The sequence below is a fragment of the Oncorhynchus masou genome, chromosome 16 (genome assembly GCF_036934945.1).
Source record: "Oncorhynchus masou masou isolate Uvic2021 chromosome 16, UVic_Omas_1.1, whole genome shotgun sequence".
In the NCBI taxonomy this organism is placed as follows: Eukaryota; Metazoa; Chordata; class Actinopteri; order Salmoniformes; family Salmonidae; genus Oncorhynchus; species Oncorhynchus masou.
In genome coordinates, this window is record NC_088227.1 from 73,063 (window position 1) to 92,425 (window position 19,363).

The window sequence follows — 19,363 nt, forward strand, 5'->3', positions numbered from 1 at the left end:
ACATCATATTAGCACCAACATACATTATTGTTCCATTCAAATTCACATAATAAGGATATTTCATATTTTCAAGTTCAGAAGTCAGAACCCATCACCTGCTATGTAAAAGAGACAGAATAATGCACAATGGTCAATCCTATCCGGGATCCTTGGGACATCCCTACCCTAAACCCTACCTTAACCATTTTAAATGTCAACTTCAATGGGCTAGGGATGTCCCAAGGATGTATCTCTACCTGAAAATACATGATCTAAGTGATTGATAGTTGGTATTCAGCAGTCATGAAGCCTAATTAACTTTAATGAACTACTAAAATAGTGATTTTGTCAGACAGCAGCTCTACACTTTATTGACTGACTGATCCAGTCATCCCTCTTCAGCCTTCCTCTCCCCTGAAGACCCAGTGAGGGTGGAGCTCAGTCAGAAAACTGTTGAGGGACTGGTTAGGAAGAACACTTCTACAGCCAGAGAGGTCACACATGGTTTAGATGGTAAATATTTATGTTGCCTTAGTGGTTCATCATAAAAGCAAAAGGTAATATGTTCCATCTATGTTTATTTACATTAGTGCAAATTGACCACTGATATTGGTGTAATTTCTCAACCCTTTTAGCTGAATGAAAGTTAATTTCCCCTCAGGCACACACATTTGTTCTTTGTTATTATGAAGGTCATTTGTGTCAAAGGTACTTTTCCCCACTCATTCACACCCCTTATGCATATTCAGTGGCTTAACCGTGTCCAGACAATGTCAAAGGCCCATCCTGGTAGATCTGAACCTAATGCAGCTCTGCGTGATCAGATGACAGAAGTCACATTTAGGTGCCAAGTGTAACTGAGGCTAAAGATGCTCCATATGCATTACTTTGAGTGTTTAATATAATATGACTAAATGTGTTTCTTTCTGTGTTACAGGGGCAGTCAAGAAATGGAACTGCAAGGCCACAGAACATAAGCAGAGCTGTGGGAGACCACCTCAAGCCCCTGGTAGAGCCAGGGGTGGTGTTTACCACACATTTCAGATATGGATGCAACAAAGGCTTCATAGGAAAAAAATATGAAAATAAACAAATATTTAATACACAAACATAAGATAAAAAAAAACAGAAACAAACAGACTAATGAGCATTGATTAAAATATGATTTGGATGCAATATCCAATCCAAAATATAGGCTTGTTTTTTAGGAGGGGCTCTGAATGTTGACGAGTAACAAAAACCGGGACCTAAAAGACACCCACTAAATCTGCCGAAGAAGAGTCAAACAAAAGAAAAACCCACACCAAACTTAAAGACAGGAAGCAAACCAAAAACTTAGCGCAACTAAAGGTGTTGCCGCTCCACATCTATCAAGACAACTGGAGCACTGGACCAGACCCTCTTAAATAGAACTTGGACCAGCTCAGGCGAAACACCTTCCCACTAACGAGATGGACAAGCCAGCAAGGAGTAACACATACTGACTAACGAGGTGACACCAATCAGTGCGCCCTAAGAGCTATAAGCATTAAAAGTCCAACCTCAAAACATAAATGGAAAAACCAAAGCCTGTAACACCTCGCTGACAACAATAAAAATATATATTTAAAAAAAACATGCAATTCGAAATATATTTTTCTACAATGTAATGGTTTGCTTCTAGAACTCTGGTCTCCTTGAAACGAGCCCAAACAAAACTAATCTCCAATACAGAAAAACGTGCAGTCAAAATCAATTGGGTTCCATGGTAACGCACTGGCTAAACGCAAAACACAAATGTTTTTGACTGCCCACCCTTGAGACAATCAGCAACCAAGTTGTCCTGACCACGGACATGTCTGATATCAAGAGGAAACTCCTGCAATATCCGAAGTAACTTTCCACCTCACTGCGGGGCTTCTCTCTCTTTTAAGGGTTCACTCGGAATTAACCCTGATATTATAAAAGCAGGGCAACAATGCCAATATAATTGTACCCGAAAATTGTCAGTTCGTTGCATAAATATTTATGATTACTAAATGTTACATGAATTGTAAATATGAAATATCAAAACCAATTGTACACCTCCTGGCAGCAATTCACTTAATGGTGATGCATGGAATCATAAAACAAGACAGTCAGCTACATTTTGGAGTGATGCATTTAAATTTAGGGGTCGCAAAACAAAGGAACACAACACTTATTTGTCATCACTCATCGATATCATGTTGAAATCAATTGTGCGAGAGGAGGGAGATGTAAAAACGAACAGCTCAAAAACCACACATAATCTGGGAATAATGTGTACATCACTGGTTAGAGGACAATTTGTAGAAAACAGATAGCTACATTTTGAAGTGTGCATTTTGATTCCAGTGGGTCACCAACGTGGTAAACAGCTAGTTACATTTTGAAGTGTTGCATTTTGATTCAAGTGGGTCACCAACATGGTACCGTAATTGAAACACAGCTCTTTTTGTGTTAGTCACTTTTTGTTAAATCACATAAATAGTACTCATTCAATTCAGACCCTGGATTTTTCCAGAGGCTAATATCCAAATCATGCTGAAATCAATTGAATGGGGCAAACATTTAGGGTTCTACATTGTGAGATTCCTTAAAATACTCCTACCACAATGTTAAAAACATTCTACATTGTGAAATTATTTAATTGATATCACGAAACAACTCCTTCATGTATTTTCTGATGTTTGATCAGAGATCTTTTATCAGAGTATCTCTTGTCACACTGATCACAGCTAAAATATTTCTCTCCTGTGTGTGTTCTCTGGTGTACTGTCAGATCGCAAGACTGAACAAAACTCTTCCCACATTGAGTACAACTAAAGGATCTCTCTCCTGTATGTGTTCTCTGGCATATAGTCAGATTGCTAGATGTAGTAAAACTCTTCCCACATTGAATACAGCTATAAGGGTTCTCGCCGGTGTGTAGTTTCTGGTGTGATTTCAGGGAGACTGACTGAGTAAAACTCTTTCCACATTGATCACAACTATGAGATTTCTCTCCTGTGTGTGTTCTCTGGTGTAGCTTCAAAGACTGTGATGTTGAAAAGCTTTTCCCACAATTTGAGCAGTGGTGAAGCTTCTCTCCTGTGTGTACTCGCTGGTGTGTAGTCAGATGGCTAGATGTATTAAAACTTTTCCCACATTGATTACAGCTATAAGGTTTCTCTCCTGTGTGTGTTCGCTGGTGTATAGTCAGATTGCTAGATGTAATAAAACTTTTCCCACATTGATCACAGCTGTACGATTTCTCTCCTGTGTGTGTTTTCTGGTGCAGCTTCAAAGTCTGTGATGTAGAAAAGCTTTTCCCACAACCTGAACAGTGGTGAAATTTCTCTCCTGTGTGTACTCGCTGGTGTGTAGTCAGCTGGCTAGATGTAATAAAACTCTTACCGCATTGATCACAGCTATAAGATTTCTCTCCTGTGTGTGTCCGCTGGTGTATATTCAGATAGCTAGATGTAATAAAACTCTTACCGCATTGATCACAGCTAAAAGGTTTCTCTCCTGTGTGTGTTCTCTGGTGTACTGTCAAATCGCTAGACTGAACAAAACTCTTCCCACATTGATTACAACTAAATGATCTCTCTCCTGTGTGTGTTCTCTGGTGTATAGTCAGATTGCTAGATGTAGTAAAACTCTTCCCACATTGAATACAGCTATAAGGTTTCTCTCCTGTGTGTAGTTTCCGGTGTGATTTCAGGGAGCCTGACTGAGTAAAACTCTTCCCACATTGATCACAGCTATGAGGTTTCTCTCCTGTGTGTGTTCTCTGGTGCAGCTTCAAAATCTGTGATGTTGAAAAGCTTTTCCCACAATCTGAACAGTGGTGAGATTTCTCTCCTGTGTGTACTCGCTGGTGTATTTTAAGGTCTGATGAATATTTGCAACATTTCCCACAGTCAGAGCAGCAGTGAGATTTCTTTCCTGTGGGTCTCTGCTGGTGTTTCTTGAGGTGTTCTGATCTGGAGAGACTCTTCTCTGCCCCGTCAGCATCATGAGGTTGTTGAGGCTCCCCAGATGATCCACGATAGTCCTGTCTCTCTCCTGAGTGAACAACAAAGTCAGACAGATGGTTAAAGGCCCACAACAGCAGAAATCCATTGTTTATTTGAGGTGAAAGGTGATGCCCAGAGCGTACCCATGAAGTTGTACAATAATTGACGTCTTAAATTTTGTTGACAATTAAGACAGTCAAGTTAGCAACAAGTCATATTTTGTCTTGTTTTCACATTAATAGTAACATTGATGACTGTTCAGTTATAATAAAGTTGTGAAATCCTAAGCAGTGTGCCAGACAACTATTGGTCTCCAATATGGGCCCCTTTCTGTGTTTGCAAAAATTGTGTCAGGAGGACAATGCGCAGGCAATTTGGTTGTAGAAACCCCTCCCTGCTAATGTAGAAACCGCTAGTTTTGTACAAAGGTTTTAGTTTTTCCACTATGGGTTCCGAATATTACAACTTTGGATTATAATTGTAAGGCTCGTTTGAATCTCCTGCTTAATATAATGTGTGTTATTGCCGCAAATCAACTGCTTTATATTTCAACAAGTAAAATGCTCTTTGGATAGCTTTTCCATTAGCCTGACAATGAGTGTTTGTACACGTTGTGTATGCCAAATTGACCCATAACTTCACCTAACAATAACATAGACCTAGGACTATAAATCATGTAATATTTTTGGTGAAACATGGAAACTAAAATGTCTTTGTCATGACATTTCATAACCTGATCACCAGATAATTTTGTGAATAATCCCACTAGGCTACTCTGTAATGTGTTGTCATTCTAAATGTCCTGAATAAAGGAAATTAGCTCTGTGTGTGGTACAATAGCATATACATCAAGGAACAGTTCTCTACACATTATGAGCTAAGAATCTCTGTGTCCTAACAGACTAACGAGACCTTACTGGAAATCAAGTAGACAACAAACATTATAAACATCAATTTGTTTAGGGAGGTTGGATCCAACGTGGAGCATGGTATAACTATCTTTAAGACGGAGAGCAAGGCTGACATTTTACGTATTCCCAACCAATTGTGTTTTTTTGATAAGTTTCTTTGCGTTGTTTGGAACTTATTTTTTAAACTTATTTTGTACATAATGTTGTCGCTACCGTCTCTTATGACCGAAGATAACTTCAGGACATTAAAACTGCGATTACTCACCACGGACTGGCAGAATCATTTTATTCCTTTAATAAGTCCGACGAGCCCGACGTGAACGATATACTGCTTTCCCGGGGACAGGCCCAGATCCCCGTTAATTGCGTGAGGAGAATGCGGAGAAACAGTGGCCAAAGGGCAGGCTGCGTTCTGAGAATTTGTAGGCGATCGAATAAACCCCCACTTCCTTCCATTCTGCTAGCAAACGTGCAATCTTTGGAAAGTAAAATTGATGACCTACGCGGAAGACTAAACTACCAAAGGAACATTCAAAACTGTAATATCTTATGATTCACGGAGTCGTGGCTAAACAACAACATTATCAACATACAGCTGACTGGTTATTTTTTATTTATTTATTTTATTTCACCATTATTTAACCAGTTAGGCAAGTTGAGAACCAGTTCTCATTTACAATTGTGACCTGGCCAAGATAAAGCAAAGCAGTTCGACATATACAACAACACAGAGTTACACATGGAGTAATAATACAGTAGAAACAAGTCTACATACGATGTGAGCAAATGAGGTGAGATAAGGGAGGTAAAGGCAGAAAAAGGCCATGGTGGCAAAGTAAATACACTATAGCAAGTAAAACACTGGAATGGTAGATTTGCAGTGGAAGAACGTGCAAGGTAGAAATAAAAATAATGGGATGCAAAGGAGCAAAATAAATAAATTAATTAAATACAGTAGGGAAAGAGGTAGTTGCTTGGGCTAAATTATAGATGGGCTATGTACAGGTGCAGCGATATGTGAGCTGCTCTGACAGCTGGTGCTTAAAGCTAGTGAGGGAGATAAGCGTTTCCAGTTTCAGAGATTTTTGTTGTTCGTTCCAGTCATTGGAAGCAGAGAACTGGAAGGAGAGGCGGCCAAAGAAAGAATTGGTTTTGGGGGTGACCAGAGAGATATACCTGCTGGAGCGTGTGCTACAGGTGGGTGATGCTATGGTGACCAGCGAGCTGAGATAAGGGGGGACTTTACCTAGCAGGGTCTTGTAGGTGACATGGAGCCAGTGGGTTTGGCGACGAGTATGAAGCAAGGGCCAGCCAACGAGAGCGTACAGGTCACAATGGTGGGTAGTATATGGGGCTTTGGTGACTAAATGGATTGCACTGTGATAGACTGCATCCAATTTGTTGAGTAGGTATTGGAGGCTATTTTGTAAATGACGTCGCCAAAGTCGAGGATTGGTAGGATGGTCAGTTTTATAAGGGTATGTTTGGCAGCATGAGTGAAGGATGCTTTGTTGTGAAATAGGAAGCCAATTATAGATTTAACTTTGGATAGGAGATGTTTGATGTGGGTCTGGAAGGAGAGTTTGCAGTCTAACCAGACACCTAGGTATTTGTAGTTGTCCACGTATTCTAAGTCAGAGCCGTCCAGAGTAGTGATGTTGGACAGGCGGGCAGGTGCAGGCAGCGATCGGTTGAAGATCATGCATTTAGTTTTACTTGTACTTAAGAGCAATTGGAGGCCACGGAAGGAGAGTTGTATGGCATTGAAGCTTGCCTGGAGGGTTGTTAACACAGTGTCCAAAGAAGGGCCAGAAGTATACAGAATGGTGTCGTCTGCGTAGAGGTGGATCAGAGACTCACCAACAGCAAGAGCGACATCATTGATGTTTACAGAGAAGGGAGTCGGTCCAAGAATTGAACTCTGTGGAACCCCCATAGAGACTGCCAGAGGTCCAGACAACAGACCCTCCGATTTGACACACTGAACTCTATCAGAGAAGGAGTTGGTGAACCAGGCGAGGCAATCATTTGAGAAACCAAGGCTGTCGAGTCTGCCGATGAGGATGTGGTGATTGACCGAGTCGAAAGCCTGGGCCAGATCAATGAATATGCCTGCACAGTAATGTTTCTTATCGATGGCGGTTAAGATATCGTTTAGGACCTTGAGCGTGGCTGAGGTGCACCCATGACCAGCTCTGAAACCAGATTGCATAGCAGAGAGGGTATGGTGATATTCGAAATGGTCGGTAATCTGTTTGTTGACTTGGCTTTCAAAGTCCTTAGAAAGGCAGGGTAGGATAGATGTAGCTCTGTAGCAGTTTGGGTCAAGAGTGTCCCCCCCTTTGAAGAGAGGGGATGACCGCAGCTGCTTTCCAATCTTTGGGAATCTCAGACGACACGAAAGAGAGGTTGAACAGGCTAGTAATAGGGGTGGCAACAATTTCGGCAGATCATTTTTAGAAAGAAAGGGTCCAGATTGTCTATCCCGGATGATTTGTCGGGGTCCAGATTTTGCAGCTCTTTCAGAACATCAGCTGACTGGATTTGGGAGAAGGAGAAATGGGGAAGGCTTGGGCGAGTTGCTGTGGGGGGTGCAGTACTGTTGACCGGGGTAGGGGTTGCCAGGTGCAAAGCATGTCCAGCCGTAGAAAAATGCTTATTGAAGTTCTCAATTATAGTGGATTTATCAGTGGTGACAGTGTTTCCTATCTTCAGTGCAATGGGCAGCTGGGAGGAGGTGTTCTTATTCTCCATGGACTTTACAGTGACCCAGAACTTTTTTGAGTTAGTGTTGCAGGAAGCAAATTTCTGCTTGAAAAAGCTAGCCTTGGCTTTTCTAACTGCCTGTGTATATTGGTTTCTAGCTTCCCTGAATAGCTGCATATCACGGGGGCTGTTTGATGCCAATGCAGAACGCCATAGGATGTTTTTTTGTTGGTTAAGGGCAGTCAGGTCTGGGGTGAACCAAGGGCTATATCTGTTCCTGGTTCTAAATTTCTTGAATGGGGCATGCTTATTTAACCTCTTGAAGCTATGGGGGCGCTATTTCATTATTGGATAAAAAAAACGTGCCCATTTTAAGCGCAATATTTTGTCACAATAACATGCTCGACTATGCATATAATTGACAGCTTTGGAAAGAAAACACTCTGACGTTTCCAAAACTGCAAAGATATTATCTGTGAGTGCCACAGAACTGATGCTACAGGCAAAACCAAGATGAAACTTCAAACAGGAAATGAGCAAAAGTTTTGAAGCTCTGTTTTCCAATGTCTCCTTATATGGCTGTGAATGCGACAGGAATGAGCCCACAATTTCTGCCGTTTCCCCAAGGTGTCTGCAGCATTGTGACGTATTTGTAGGCATATCATTGGAAGATTGACCATAAGAGACCACATTTACCAGGTGTCCGCCCGGTGTCCTGCGTAGAAATTGGTGCGCAAACCTCAGCTGCAAGTATTTTTCCATGGAATTCAGAGAAGAAAGCAGGCTTCCACGAATGATATATCAATGAAGAGATATGTGAAAAACACCTTGAGGATTGATTCTAAACAACGTTTGCCATGTTTCAGTCGATATTATGGAGTTAATTTGGAAAAAAGTTCGGCGTTTTGGTGACTGAATTTTCGGTTTGTTTTGGTAGCCAAAAGTGATGTACAAAACGGAGCGATTTCTCCTACACAAAGAATCTTTCAGGAAAAACTGAACATTTGCTATGTAACTGAGAGTCTCCTTATTGAAAACATCCAAAGTTCTTCAAAGGTAATGATTTTATTTGAATACTTTTCTGGTTTTTGTGAAAATGTTGCCCACTAAATGCTACGCTAAATGCTACGCTAGCTATCAATACTCTTACACAAACGCTTGATTTGCTATGGTTCAAAAGCATATTTTGAAAATCTGAGATGACAGTGTTGTTAAGAAAAGGCTAAGCTTGAGAGCTAGCACATTTATTTCATTTCATTTGCGATTTTCATAAATAGTTAACGTTACGTTATTCTAATGAGCTTGAGTCTATAACTGGATACCGTTTTTTTCGTAGCCAAACGTGAACAAAATGAAGCGATTTGTCCTACACAAATAATATTTTTTGAAAAACTGAACATTTGCTATGTAACTGAGAGTCTCCTCATTGAAAACATCTGAAGTTCTTCAAAGGTAAATGATTTTATTTGAATGCTTTTCTTGTTTTTGTGAAAATGTTGCTGGCTGAATTCTAGGCTTATAGCTATGCTAGCTATCAATACTCTTACACAAATGCTTGTTTAGCTATGGTTGAAAAGCATATTTTGAAAATCTGAGATGACAGTGTTGTTAACAAAAGTCTAAGCTTGAGAGCAAATATATTTATTTCATTTCATTTGCGATTTTCATGAATAGTTAACGTTGCGTTATGCTAATGAGCTTGAGGCTATAAATAGGATCCCGGATCCGGGATTGCTCGTCGCATGAAGTTAAGATGGTTAGGAAGGCATTTAAAAAATAACCAGGCATCCTCTACTGACGGGATGAGATCAATATCCTTCCAGGATACCCCGGCCAGGTCGATTAGAAAGAACTGCTCACTGAAGTGTTTCAGGGATCGTTTGACAGTGATGAGTGGAGATCGTTTGACCGCTGACCCATTACGGATGCAGGCAATGAGGCAGTGATCGCTAAGATCTTGGTTGAAGACAGCAGAAGCGTATTTAGAGGGCAAGTTGGTTTGGATGATATCTATGAGGGTGCCCATGTTTACGGCTTTAGGGAGGTACCTGGTCGGTTCATTGATAATTCGTGTGAGATTGAGGGCATCAAGCTTAGATTGTAGGATGGCCTAGCAGCACGAGCTCTGAAGATAGATGGGGGCAATCAGTTCACATATGGTGTCCAGAGCACAGCTGGGGGCAGAGGGTGGTCTATAGCAGGCGGCAACGGTGAGAGACTTGTTTTTAGAAAGGTGGATTTTTAAAAGTAGAAGTTTAAATGTTTTGGGTACAGACCTGGATAGTCGGACAGAACTCTGCAGTCTAACACCTCCCCCTTTGGCAGTTCTATCTTGTCTGCAAATGTTGTAGTTCGGGATGAACATTTCAGAATTTTTGGTGGTCTTCCTAAGCCAGGATTCAGACACAGCTAGAACATCCGGGTTGGCAGAGTGTGCTAAAGCAGTGAATAAAAAAAACTTGGGGAGGAGGCTTCTAATGTTAACATGCATGAACCCAAGGCTACCAGAGGCTCTACAGTGAAATAAGCCAATAAACACTAACCAGAACAGCAATGGACAAGGCATATTGACATTAAGGAGAGGCATGCTTAGTCGAGTGATCAAAAGGGTCCAGTGAGTATTGGGGTTGGTTGCGGTCACGGTGATTCAGACAGCTAGCCGGGTCATCGGTAGCAAGCTAGCATAGGATGGAGGTCTGTTTTTAGCCCTGTGCCCAAGAACACTAAGGTAACCTGCCCAAATGACTACCGACCTGGAGCACTCACGTTTGTAGCCATGAAGTGCTTTGAAAGGCTGGTCACAGCTCACATCAACAACATTATTCCAGAAACCCTAGACCCACTTCAATTTGCATACCGCCCTAACAGATCCACAGATGATGCAATCTCTATTGCACTCCACACTGCCCTTTCCCACCTGGACAAAAGGAACACCTATGTCAGAATGCTATTCATTGACTACAGCTAAGCATTCAACACCATCGTGCCCTCAAAGCTCATCAATAAACTAAGGAACCTGGGACTAAACACCTCTCTCTGTAACTGGATCCTGTACTTCCTGATGGGCCTCCCCCATGTTGTAAGTGTATGCAACAACACATCTGCCATGCTGATCCTCAACACAGGGGCCCCTAAGGGAAGCGTGCTCAGTCCCGTCCAGTACTCCGTGTTCACTCATGACTGCACAACCAGGCACAACTCCAACATCATCATTAAGTTTGCAGATGACAACAGTGGTAGGCCTGATCAACGACGAGACAGCCTATAGGGAGGTCAGAGACCTGGCCGTGTGGTGCAAGGAAACGTGATCAAGACTAAGGAGTTGATTGTGGACTACAGGAAAAAGAGGACCGAGCATGCCCCCCATTCTCATCAACGGGGCTGTAGTTGAGCAGGTCAGCACATCACCAACAAACTAACATGGTCTAAGCACACCAAGACAGTTGTGAAAAGGGCACGATAAAACGTATTTCCCCTCAGGAGACTGAAAAGATGTGGCATGGGTCCTCAGATCCTCAAAAGGTTCTACAGCTGCACCATCGATAGCATCCCGACTGGTTGCATCACTGCCTTGTATGGCAACTGCTCGGCCTCTGACCGCAAGGCACTACAGAGGGTAGTGCGAATGGCCCAGTACATCACTGGGGCCACGCTTCCTGCCATCCATGACCTCTACACCAGGCTGTGTCAGAGGTAGGCCCTAAAAATTGTCAAAGACTCCAGCCATCCTAGTCATAGACTGTTCTCCCTGCTACAGCACGGCAAGCAGCTTCTAAACAGCTTCTTTCCCCAAGCCATAAGACTCCTGAACATCTAAGCAAATGGCTACCCAGACTATTTGCACTGCCCCTCCCCACCTTTTACACCGCTGCTACGCTCTGTTGTTATTATCTATGCAGTCACTTTCTCTCTACCTATATGTACATATTACCTCAACTAACCGGTACCCCCACACATTGACTCTGTACAGTTGTTGAGAATGAGTGGACGATGGTAAAGAACAGTGGAGTGAAAAGGGTTAAAGTTGGTCATGAACAGCAATTTATGGTTGAAGTGGGAATCATCAGCAAGGATGTTTTTTGGGTGACCCGTTCGCTGTCTCAAAGATAGTGAAGGATGAATTGGGTAAAGTGGAATCGTTTCGAGTGACCAAGAGCGGTATGATGCTGATTGTGTGTCAATAGCGCAAAAGGGGAAAGCTTTGTGTGGTTTAGGGGTAACATTTCAGGTTGACGTACGTTGATTAAAACAAATGATAGACAGAAGGTTTTACTGTGGTTTGGTGAAGTGGTTCTCCCATCTTATGTAAAACATTGGTAAGTAAGATATACAGAAGCCGCTGCAGTGTTACAATTGTAAAAATGTTTGGACATGTGGCAAGTGTTGGTCGAAGGAATAAATGTCAGATGAAGCATGTTGTAATTGTGGGAATCACACTCCCAAGTTCCCGGCGTGCCCTGTATGGATGAAGGAGGTCACAGTAGCTAGGATCAGGCCCATACAGCAGGTGTCCTATGTGGAGGCAGTGAAAATAACTGAAGTGGTGAGGAGAGGAGAAGGTAGTGGATGTCCCACAGTCTGCAGTGAAGCCATGCAAAAGAAGGATCCCAACACACTAATAGTGTAGGTGGACTTTGTTGTGTTTATAGCGCAAGTGAGAAATTGCACGATTCAAACTGTTAATTTTTATTTTTTGTAATTAGTATGATTGTTTGGGGGTATTTTTTACAACCCCGTACAGTAGGTGTTTTGGGGGTATATTTTACAACCCTGTACAATAGGTGTTTTGGGGTTATTTTTTACAACCCCGTACAATAGGTGTTTTGGTGGTATATTTTACAAACCTGTGTACAGTAGGTGTTTTGGGGGTATATTGTACAACCCCGTACAGTAGGTGTTTATTTTACAACCCTGTACAGGTGGTGTTTTGGGGGTATATTTTACAACCCTGTACAGTAGGTGTTTTGGGGGCAGCAATACACCTGATGAGTGTAGTCTGACAATAAACCTCAGAGAAGAAGACATGGTAGGAACCAAAGTGTTGGTCAGTGTTTCCAGGTGACCCTAATTAGATGTTACTTTACATGTTTTCTTACTTCATGTAGCCGGCTAGCTAGCCAACATATTCATACCGCTCTGATAAGATACCGCTGCACAAACATGCTTATCTAGGCCTACAAAAGCACTGGCACCAGGCAGTATTAGCTAGCTACGTTTGACTCTTAATATGTTTAGCAAGCTAGCTCGCGATTAGCGGCTAACATTATTTCAGCAACACCTTGCTAAGAAAAGACAAACTTTCGCCATCAATGTAATGGCATGAAAGTAATTTCCAGAATATTATATCATGACTTATCAACAGCTCTCTCAATTTGAACCCCACAGGGAATGTTCACTGGCAGTTAAAGACCCATTTACAATATAACCATTGATTCTTGAAAAGTACAACTTATAAATGCCTCAAATGTTTCAACTGTATTACCCCATCAGAAACCAAAACATGAGCTCGTATAACGCCACCGTTTGTAAACTAATACTATATAGCTGAGAAGTAGGGTCAATCCAAGCATTCTGACCTCACAACGACAGTAAAGCACCCAAGCTAACGTTGGATAGCTTGCTAGACACAAAACCTTACTCTGACCATTTTACTTTTCCTAGCAGAGCTGGTTAGGCGGTTTTCATGTTATCTAGAACGTTGGTGATTAACTGTGCTGCTGGCAACAACTTAATTTTAGCTTTTTTGCAGATGTTTACTGATACCGGCCATATTCAACGGGTGTTGAGCGTCAGTAAATTCATCAGTTATTCTGCGCTCTGGTACACTCAGACAAGACTGCTCTGAAATCGGAGTGGAGAACCAGAGCGAATTTATGAACGCACCCAAATTAACAATGTCCATTGGCTAAGAATGACGTTAATAATCAAGTCAATAAATGTTGGATAGTTAGTTAGAATATAGTAAATATACTGGCAAGTTTGATGTATTAGTAGCCAACTAACATTAGGTAGCTAGTTGACAAACTGGTACATACGGCTGTGAAGATATGCTATGCGGTTTTAAGGATAGCGTAACTAACAATGTGTAAGGTGACTTATTTGAAAAGTCATTACATTGCTCAACATGTTCTTAATATTTGTCATAATTAGTTAAAAATCAGTTCATTTGTCAGTTCAATTCTCTCGTCAGACTTTGGATGCGTATTTTCCGCCATTTTGTTCAAATCTGAAAATAGTTTAACCACGTCCAATTCTTGGCGAATGTAGTACGACATCCGGGAACTTTTGGCATACTAACTACATCATACTATGACCAATAAGCATACTACATACTCAATTAACATCACAAATAGTACAGATTGTATGAGTATTATTTTTGTTTATCAATCAACCAATATGCAGTACAAACAATAACAAAGCTGTAATTCCACCACTGTTTTGCTAATAAGATGGATGGGGCTGGAGAAATGTAACTAGTCTCAAATTCATAGACATGGATACAAGGACTGACCATCCATGATACCGACATTATAGTTTTAACCATGCTGAGGCTATACAGTGTTGGTTTACATTGTTTCTAAACATTGGAGTAAAAAAGGTTATTTGGGGTTCTGGTGGGGTACAACAGTTGAACTAAGCTCATGAGGCATGTGTTATATTCTTCAAGAATCAATGCTAGAAATAAATAATAAAACATTCAAATATTGATGTAGCAATTGCATATTTCCCCTTTAACACCAGACATCAGTTCAACAACTGCAGAGCTTGTGCCTCTGTAGTTAAGACAGTACTTACGAGTGTAAACCAGGGCACGTTTATCGTTAGAACCATTGGATGCCTTAAGATGAGTTTGGGAAACCGGGCCCAGATATCCAGTTTCCTCCTCTTCCTTTTTCGATGTGATCTCCCCCTCCTCCTCTTTCACTCCAAAAACTGCAACTTCCTCTTTCTCTGCCTCTTCTTTTACTGTAACATCCTCCTCCTCTTTCACTCTGAACGCCTCTTCCTTTTCTTTTACTGTAACGTATTTTTCTTCTTCTTTCACGGTAACACCCTCACTGTCTACTTGTTTTTGTATTGTAACAGCCTCCTCTTCCTTCTCCTCTTTCACTCTGAACGAGTCTTCCTCTTCTTTCACTGAAACGTCTTTCTCTTCTTCTTTCACAGTAACAGCCTCAGCATCTACTGTTTGTATTGTAAAAGCCTCTCCTCCCACCTCTTTGACGAGAGCTTCATTCTCCGTCCAGCAGACCTCCTCTTTACCAGGACAGTAGCTTAGTGAACTCATGGTCGGAAATGTTAGCTAGCTAGGCTAATGCTAATTTAACCAGCCCGCTAACTGACTAAAAACAACAACACTGTAAATATGAAATTAAATAGGATAACTAACTAGACGACAGAAGTTGGTTTAAAACAGTGGCTAATATAAACAAAATCGTTTAAAGAGGTTTATTGGTTCAGCTATTTTGGATAGCAAGCTTCCAAGGTGGCTAACTGTTGCTGATGTTGAAAGAAGCGTTCCGTCCACTAGATTATACGTCACACCAACAGCATGACCTTAAAGCCACCTACCGCCAACTGCTGACTGGAGTGGGTAACGCAGTTGAGTAAAATGTATATTTTATTTTCAGACAACAAGGTAAAGTGTAGGAAGCATGATTTTTTTACTCATCAGTGTAACAATACAGTGTGGTTAAAGACTTAGTAACCTAGTTGTATTCACCATCTGGTTACTTATAAGTATAAACAGTTATGTTTTTGCGTTATTTCATATGTATTAATTTATTTTGGGATATCTTCTAAACTACCCACAATGCACTATTTCTCAACGTCATATGGAGGATCTACTCTGTGCTACCGAGTTTGTATGTTAAGTGTAACGGTGTAATTAAGTTGTTAAATTCCTGCATAAAATGGCTATTATGTCACCTCCTGGTCGAGTAGTGTGTTTACATCTCAAATCAAATCAAATGTTATTGGTCATGTGCACATGTTTAGCAGATGTTAATGTGAGTGTAGCGAAATGCTTGTGCTTCTAGTTCCGACATTGTAGTAATATTGAACAAGTAATCTAACAATTCCTCAACAACTACCCAATACACACAAATCTAAAGGGGTGAATAAGAATATGTACATATAAATATATGGATGAGCGATGGCAAGGCATAGGCAAGGTGCCGTAGATTGTATATAATCCAGTATATACATGTGATATGAGTAATGTAAGATATCTTAGCATGATTAAAGTGTCCTTGTTTAAAGTGACTAGTGATCCATTTTTTGAAGTGGCCAGTGATTTGAGTCTCAATGTAGCCAGCAGCCTCTCTGAGCTAGTGAGATAGATAGAAGCTGTTTTTCAGTCTCTCAGTCGCAGCGTTGAACAGGCAGTGGCTCGGGTGGTTGTCCTTGATGATCTTTTCGGCCTTTCTGTGACATCAGGTGCTGTAGGTGTCTTTTAGGGCAGGCAGTTTGCCCCCGGTGATGCGAGCCTTGCAGTTGAGGGCGGGTCAGTTTCCGTACCAGGCGGTGATACAGCGCGACAGGATGCTCTCGACTGTGCATCTGTAAAAGTTTGTCAGGGTTTTACTTGACAAGCCAAATTTCTTCAGCCTCCTGAGGTTGAAGAGGTGCTGTTGCGCCTTTTTCACCACGCTGTCTGTGTGGGTGGACCATTTAATTTTGTCTGTGATGTGTACGCCGAGGAATTTAAACGTTCCACCTCAGTGATAAAGGTATGGGTTTCTGGGTAATCCACAGCAGGTTTATGGAGAATTGCTGTGGGTAAATTGAAAAATGAATGGTCCAGGGATAGAAATGTAAAAAGTTGACATTACATCATAAAATCCACCTTTTACATCATCCATAACAATTTATGTTTTGGTTACTACTGTTGTTGGTTTGGCATCAAATAAGCCTCTCTTTATATGTTATTTGCAAATCTCTGTTTTCCATGTGGGTTTTATGCTAAAGTTACCTCTTTCAAGTTGGTAGCTAACTGGAAAATGCATCTTTTTAGGAGTGCTATTTTTACCCTGTCGACTGCTGATCATTCATCCACACAGTGTGTCCCGTCAATACAGGTAATTTATGACAAATGTATAAAGTCTATGTTTTATAAATTCATGAACACCAGCCAGTTTATTATCCCGGTTTTGTTAGTTGAGGTGTATTATACTTCTTTGCCACCAGAGGCGATATTTCAGGTTATTTTGATATATTTTAATACTAAAATGGATGATAGTTTATTCTGATGCAGCGAGTATTAGACACATCGAAACAATGTATTCATTTTTTATTATAGTAAATTAAGAATTATTAGGAATTGTTAAATCCACTATACGATCACAATGACTTTGATAGACATTTCAATTGTTTTTTTGTTGGTATATTATAGGGCAGATTTATGGAGAATTGTTGTGGGAGTGCTATTTATATCCCGTCACTACTGATCATTCATCCATACTGTGTGTGTCCCATCATTGCAGCTTTGGAAATAAATGAACTCTCCATCCGTTGCTCCTTCCTGTGTTGACTCACTGACTTGAGGGACGGGACCAGGAAGGTCACACTAGGTCCATATCTAGCTCAAGTTTGCAAACATTAACCACACCTCATGCTTTTCATGAACTGTGTGGTTGTGTTATCTAGTGGGAACCCGTTAACAGGGTAGGCGCTGGTGCCTTCTTGCCGTGGGCTCAAAATGCCAAAGGAAATCAACCCGATTCATTTAGTCAAACAACCACCTGATTGGTTTGGTAATGGGCTTGTTCAACATTGCAGGCGACAGTGCAGGTGACTGCGGACTGACTGATCTACAAATAACCTTGCATCATAAATAACTACTCATTATTATTTATAAAACAGTCAGCCAGTAACAGTTTACCCACAATGCAGCATGGATTTGATGCTCTCGGACACGGTCAGTGGTTTAGTAGATGACATAAAGGCTACGCTGCGCACACGCTATGGTGTGGGACATCATCTATAAAAATGTGGCTGTTATAAATTCTGTGTTGCCCAAAGCCTTGAGTAATGAACCTATTTTTGACACAACAGGCTGAAAGCACCAATGCTTCAGGAAGCTTTGTTTCCCCATAACTACTCTTCAGCATGTTCTCTGTGAAGTAGACTACTGAAGTTTTGTAACTTTTCCACCTTGGCTTACTGCTGCTAACTGACATCTGGAATCTATCTATTTTGGGTGTTAAGGGATTTTCCCTGCCATCATTCTGTATGTCTCTGCTCTTTTGATCTGCAGTCATGTTTTAGTTGGATTTTGTTAGTTGGGTTCAGACTGGTCTAAGGTACTTCCAGCTCACTGACCATAGCTCATTGGCTAAATCGCTAATGTTAGCTGGCTGGCTAAGATAACTGCATATTGCTAACATTCTTTGATATTTGGTTAGATGGCGTTATGTTTTTCCAAAACTTTGATTTACTTGAATCACTCGAGTCATGAGTGCAAACGATTGGTTTAATTTTAAGTTCTACATTTTAAGTTATTTCTGTTGTGGTTTACATCATAGGGAATAGGCTGGTCCTCCATATTACATCACACCTGACTTTGGCATTATTCTGAATTCTGATTGGTTTTATGTAATAACTCCAACATCCAATGCCAAGAGGGTGCAAAGCTGTAATCAAGGCACATGGTGAATACTTTGAAGAATCTCAAATATAACATATGTTTTGATTTGTTTAACACTTTTTTTGGTTACTACATGATTCCATGTATGTTATTTAATAGTTGTGTTGTCTTCACTATTATTCTACAATGTAGACAATAGTTAAAATAAAGAAAAAACATTGAATTTGGAGGTGTGTCCAAACAATTAACCAGTACTGTGTATGCATTGTGGAGGAGAACTGATCCTAGATCTGTACAAAGGCATACCATCTACAGCAGGAACAAATGTGTGTGTTAAAAATGCCCAGCTGGATTGAATTGAGCTATTTAAAATGACATATTTGAATGTCAAATTATTTGTTCTGTTCGCCAATACAAGACTGGGTCTGTGGAAGCTTGGCCTATTAGTGGTAAATCTGGGGGAGAATTTGACATGTCAGTTGGAATAGTGATAGATTTTTGGAGGGACCCTTTTTCAGCCAATCAGTGAGCAGCTTCCCTTCCCCCACATCTCAGGCAGTTCTGTTACTCACAACACTTCCCCTGCTTCCTCAACAATGGCCTTGCCATTTTGTACAATTAGGAAATAATGTCATTTTTACTCGTACCTCAGCCAGCATTGGGAATGGTGTCTGAAGCAGTGACATACTAGACCATGGCAGTAAATCTAATACTTAGGAGTTTTTAGTCATGCATGAAACGTCTGGGGTGATTCTGTGGTTATAAGTTACTTACCTTGGAATACATTTCTGCCCATGCTGGAAGGGTCTGAATCAAACCCAATGTCCACCTGGCACACTGGCAGGGTCTTAATCAAACATAATGTCCACCTGGCACACTGACAGGGTCTTAATCAAACATAATGTCCACCTGGCACACTGGCAGGGTGTGAATCAAACCCAATGTCCACCTGGCAGTGTCTGAATAAATGTCCACCTGGACCATTTAGTTTAACTTAATGAAACTGTCTTAAATGTGCTGTAGTAAAAAAATAATATTTGCACTAATCAATCGACACATTCCTGTATTTGATGTCTCAATATAATCGTATTCTTTAATTGAATCCCTTTCAAAACATCTTTGTCTGACAATAAAATATGATCCTCAACTGCGTTTCCCACTCCAGTCAGCAGACGGCG

At 41.0% G+C, this 19,363-nt stretch overlaps 1 protein-coding gene across 1 annotated transcript in view; it reads right to left on the reverse strand.

Moving 5' to 3' along the window:
* LOC135557333 (zinc finger protein 664-like) overlaps positions 1 to 15,153 on the reverse strand; it is a 42,682-nt gene extending 27,529 nt beyond the window's left edge. The window contains exons 1-2 of the mRNA XM_064990514.1: positions 14,393 to 15,153; positions 541 to 4,029 (exon numbers count right to left, since the gene is read on the reverse strand). Of these exons, the coding sequence (XP_064846586.1) occupies positions 2,636 to 4,029; positions 14,393 to 14,885 (1,887 nt within the window). The 5' untranslated portion in view covers positions 14,886 to 15,153 and the 3' untranslated portion in view covers positions 541 to 2,635. Of the gene's footprint in view, positions 4,030 to 14,392 lie in introns of the transcript that reaches the window.
* Between the last annotated feature and the right edge of the window lie 4,210 nt (positions 15,154 to 19,363).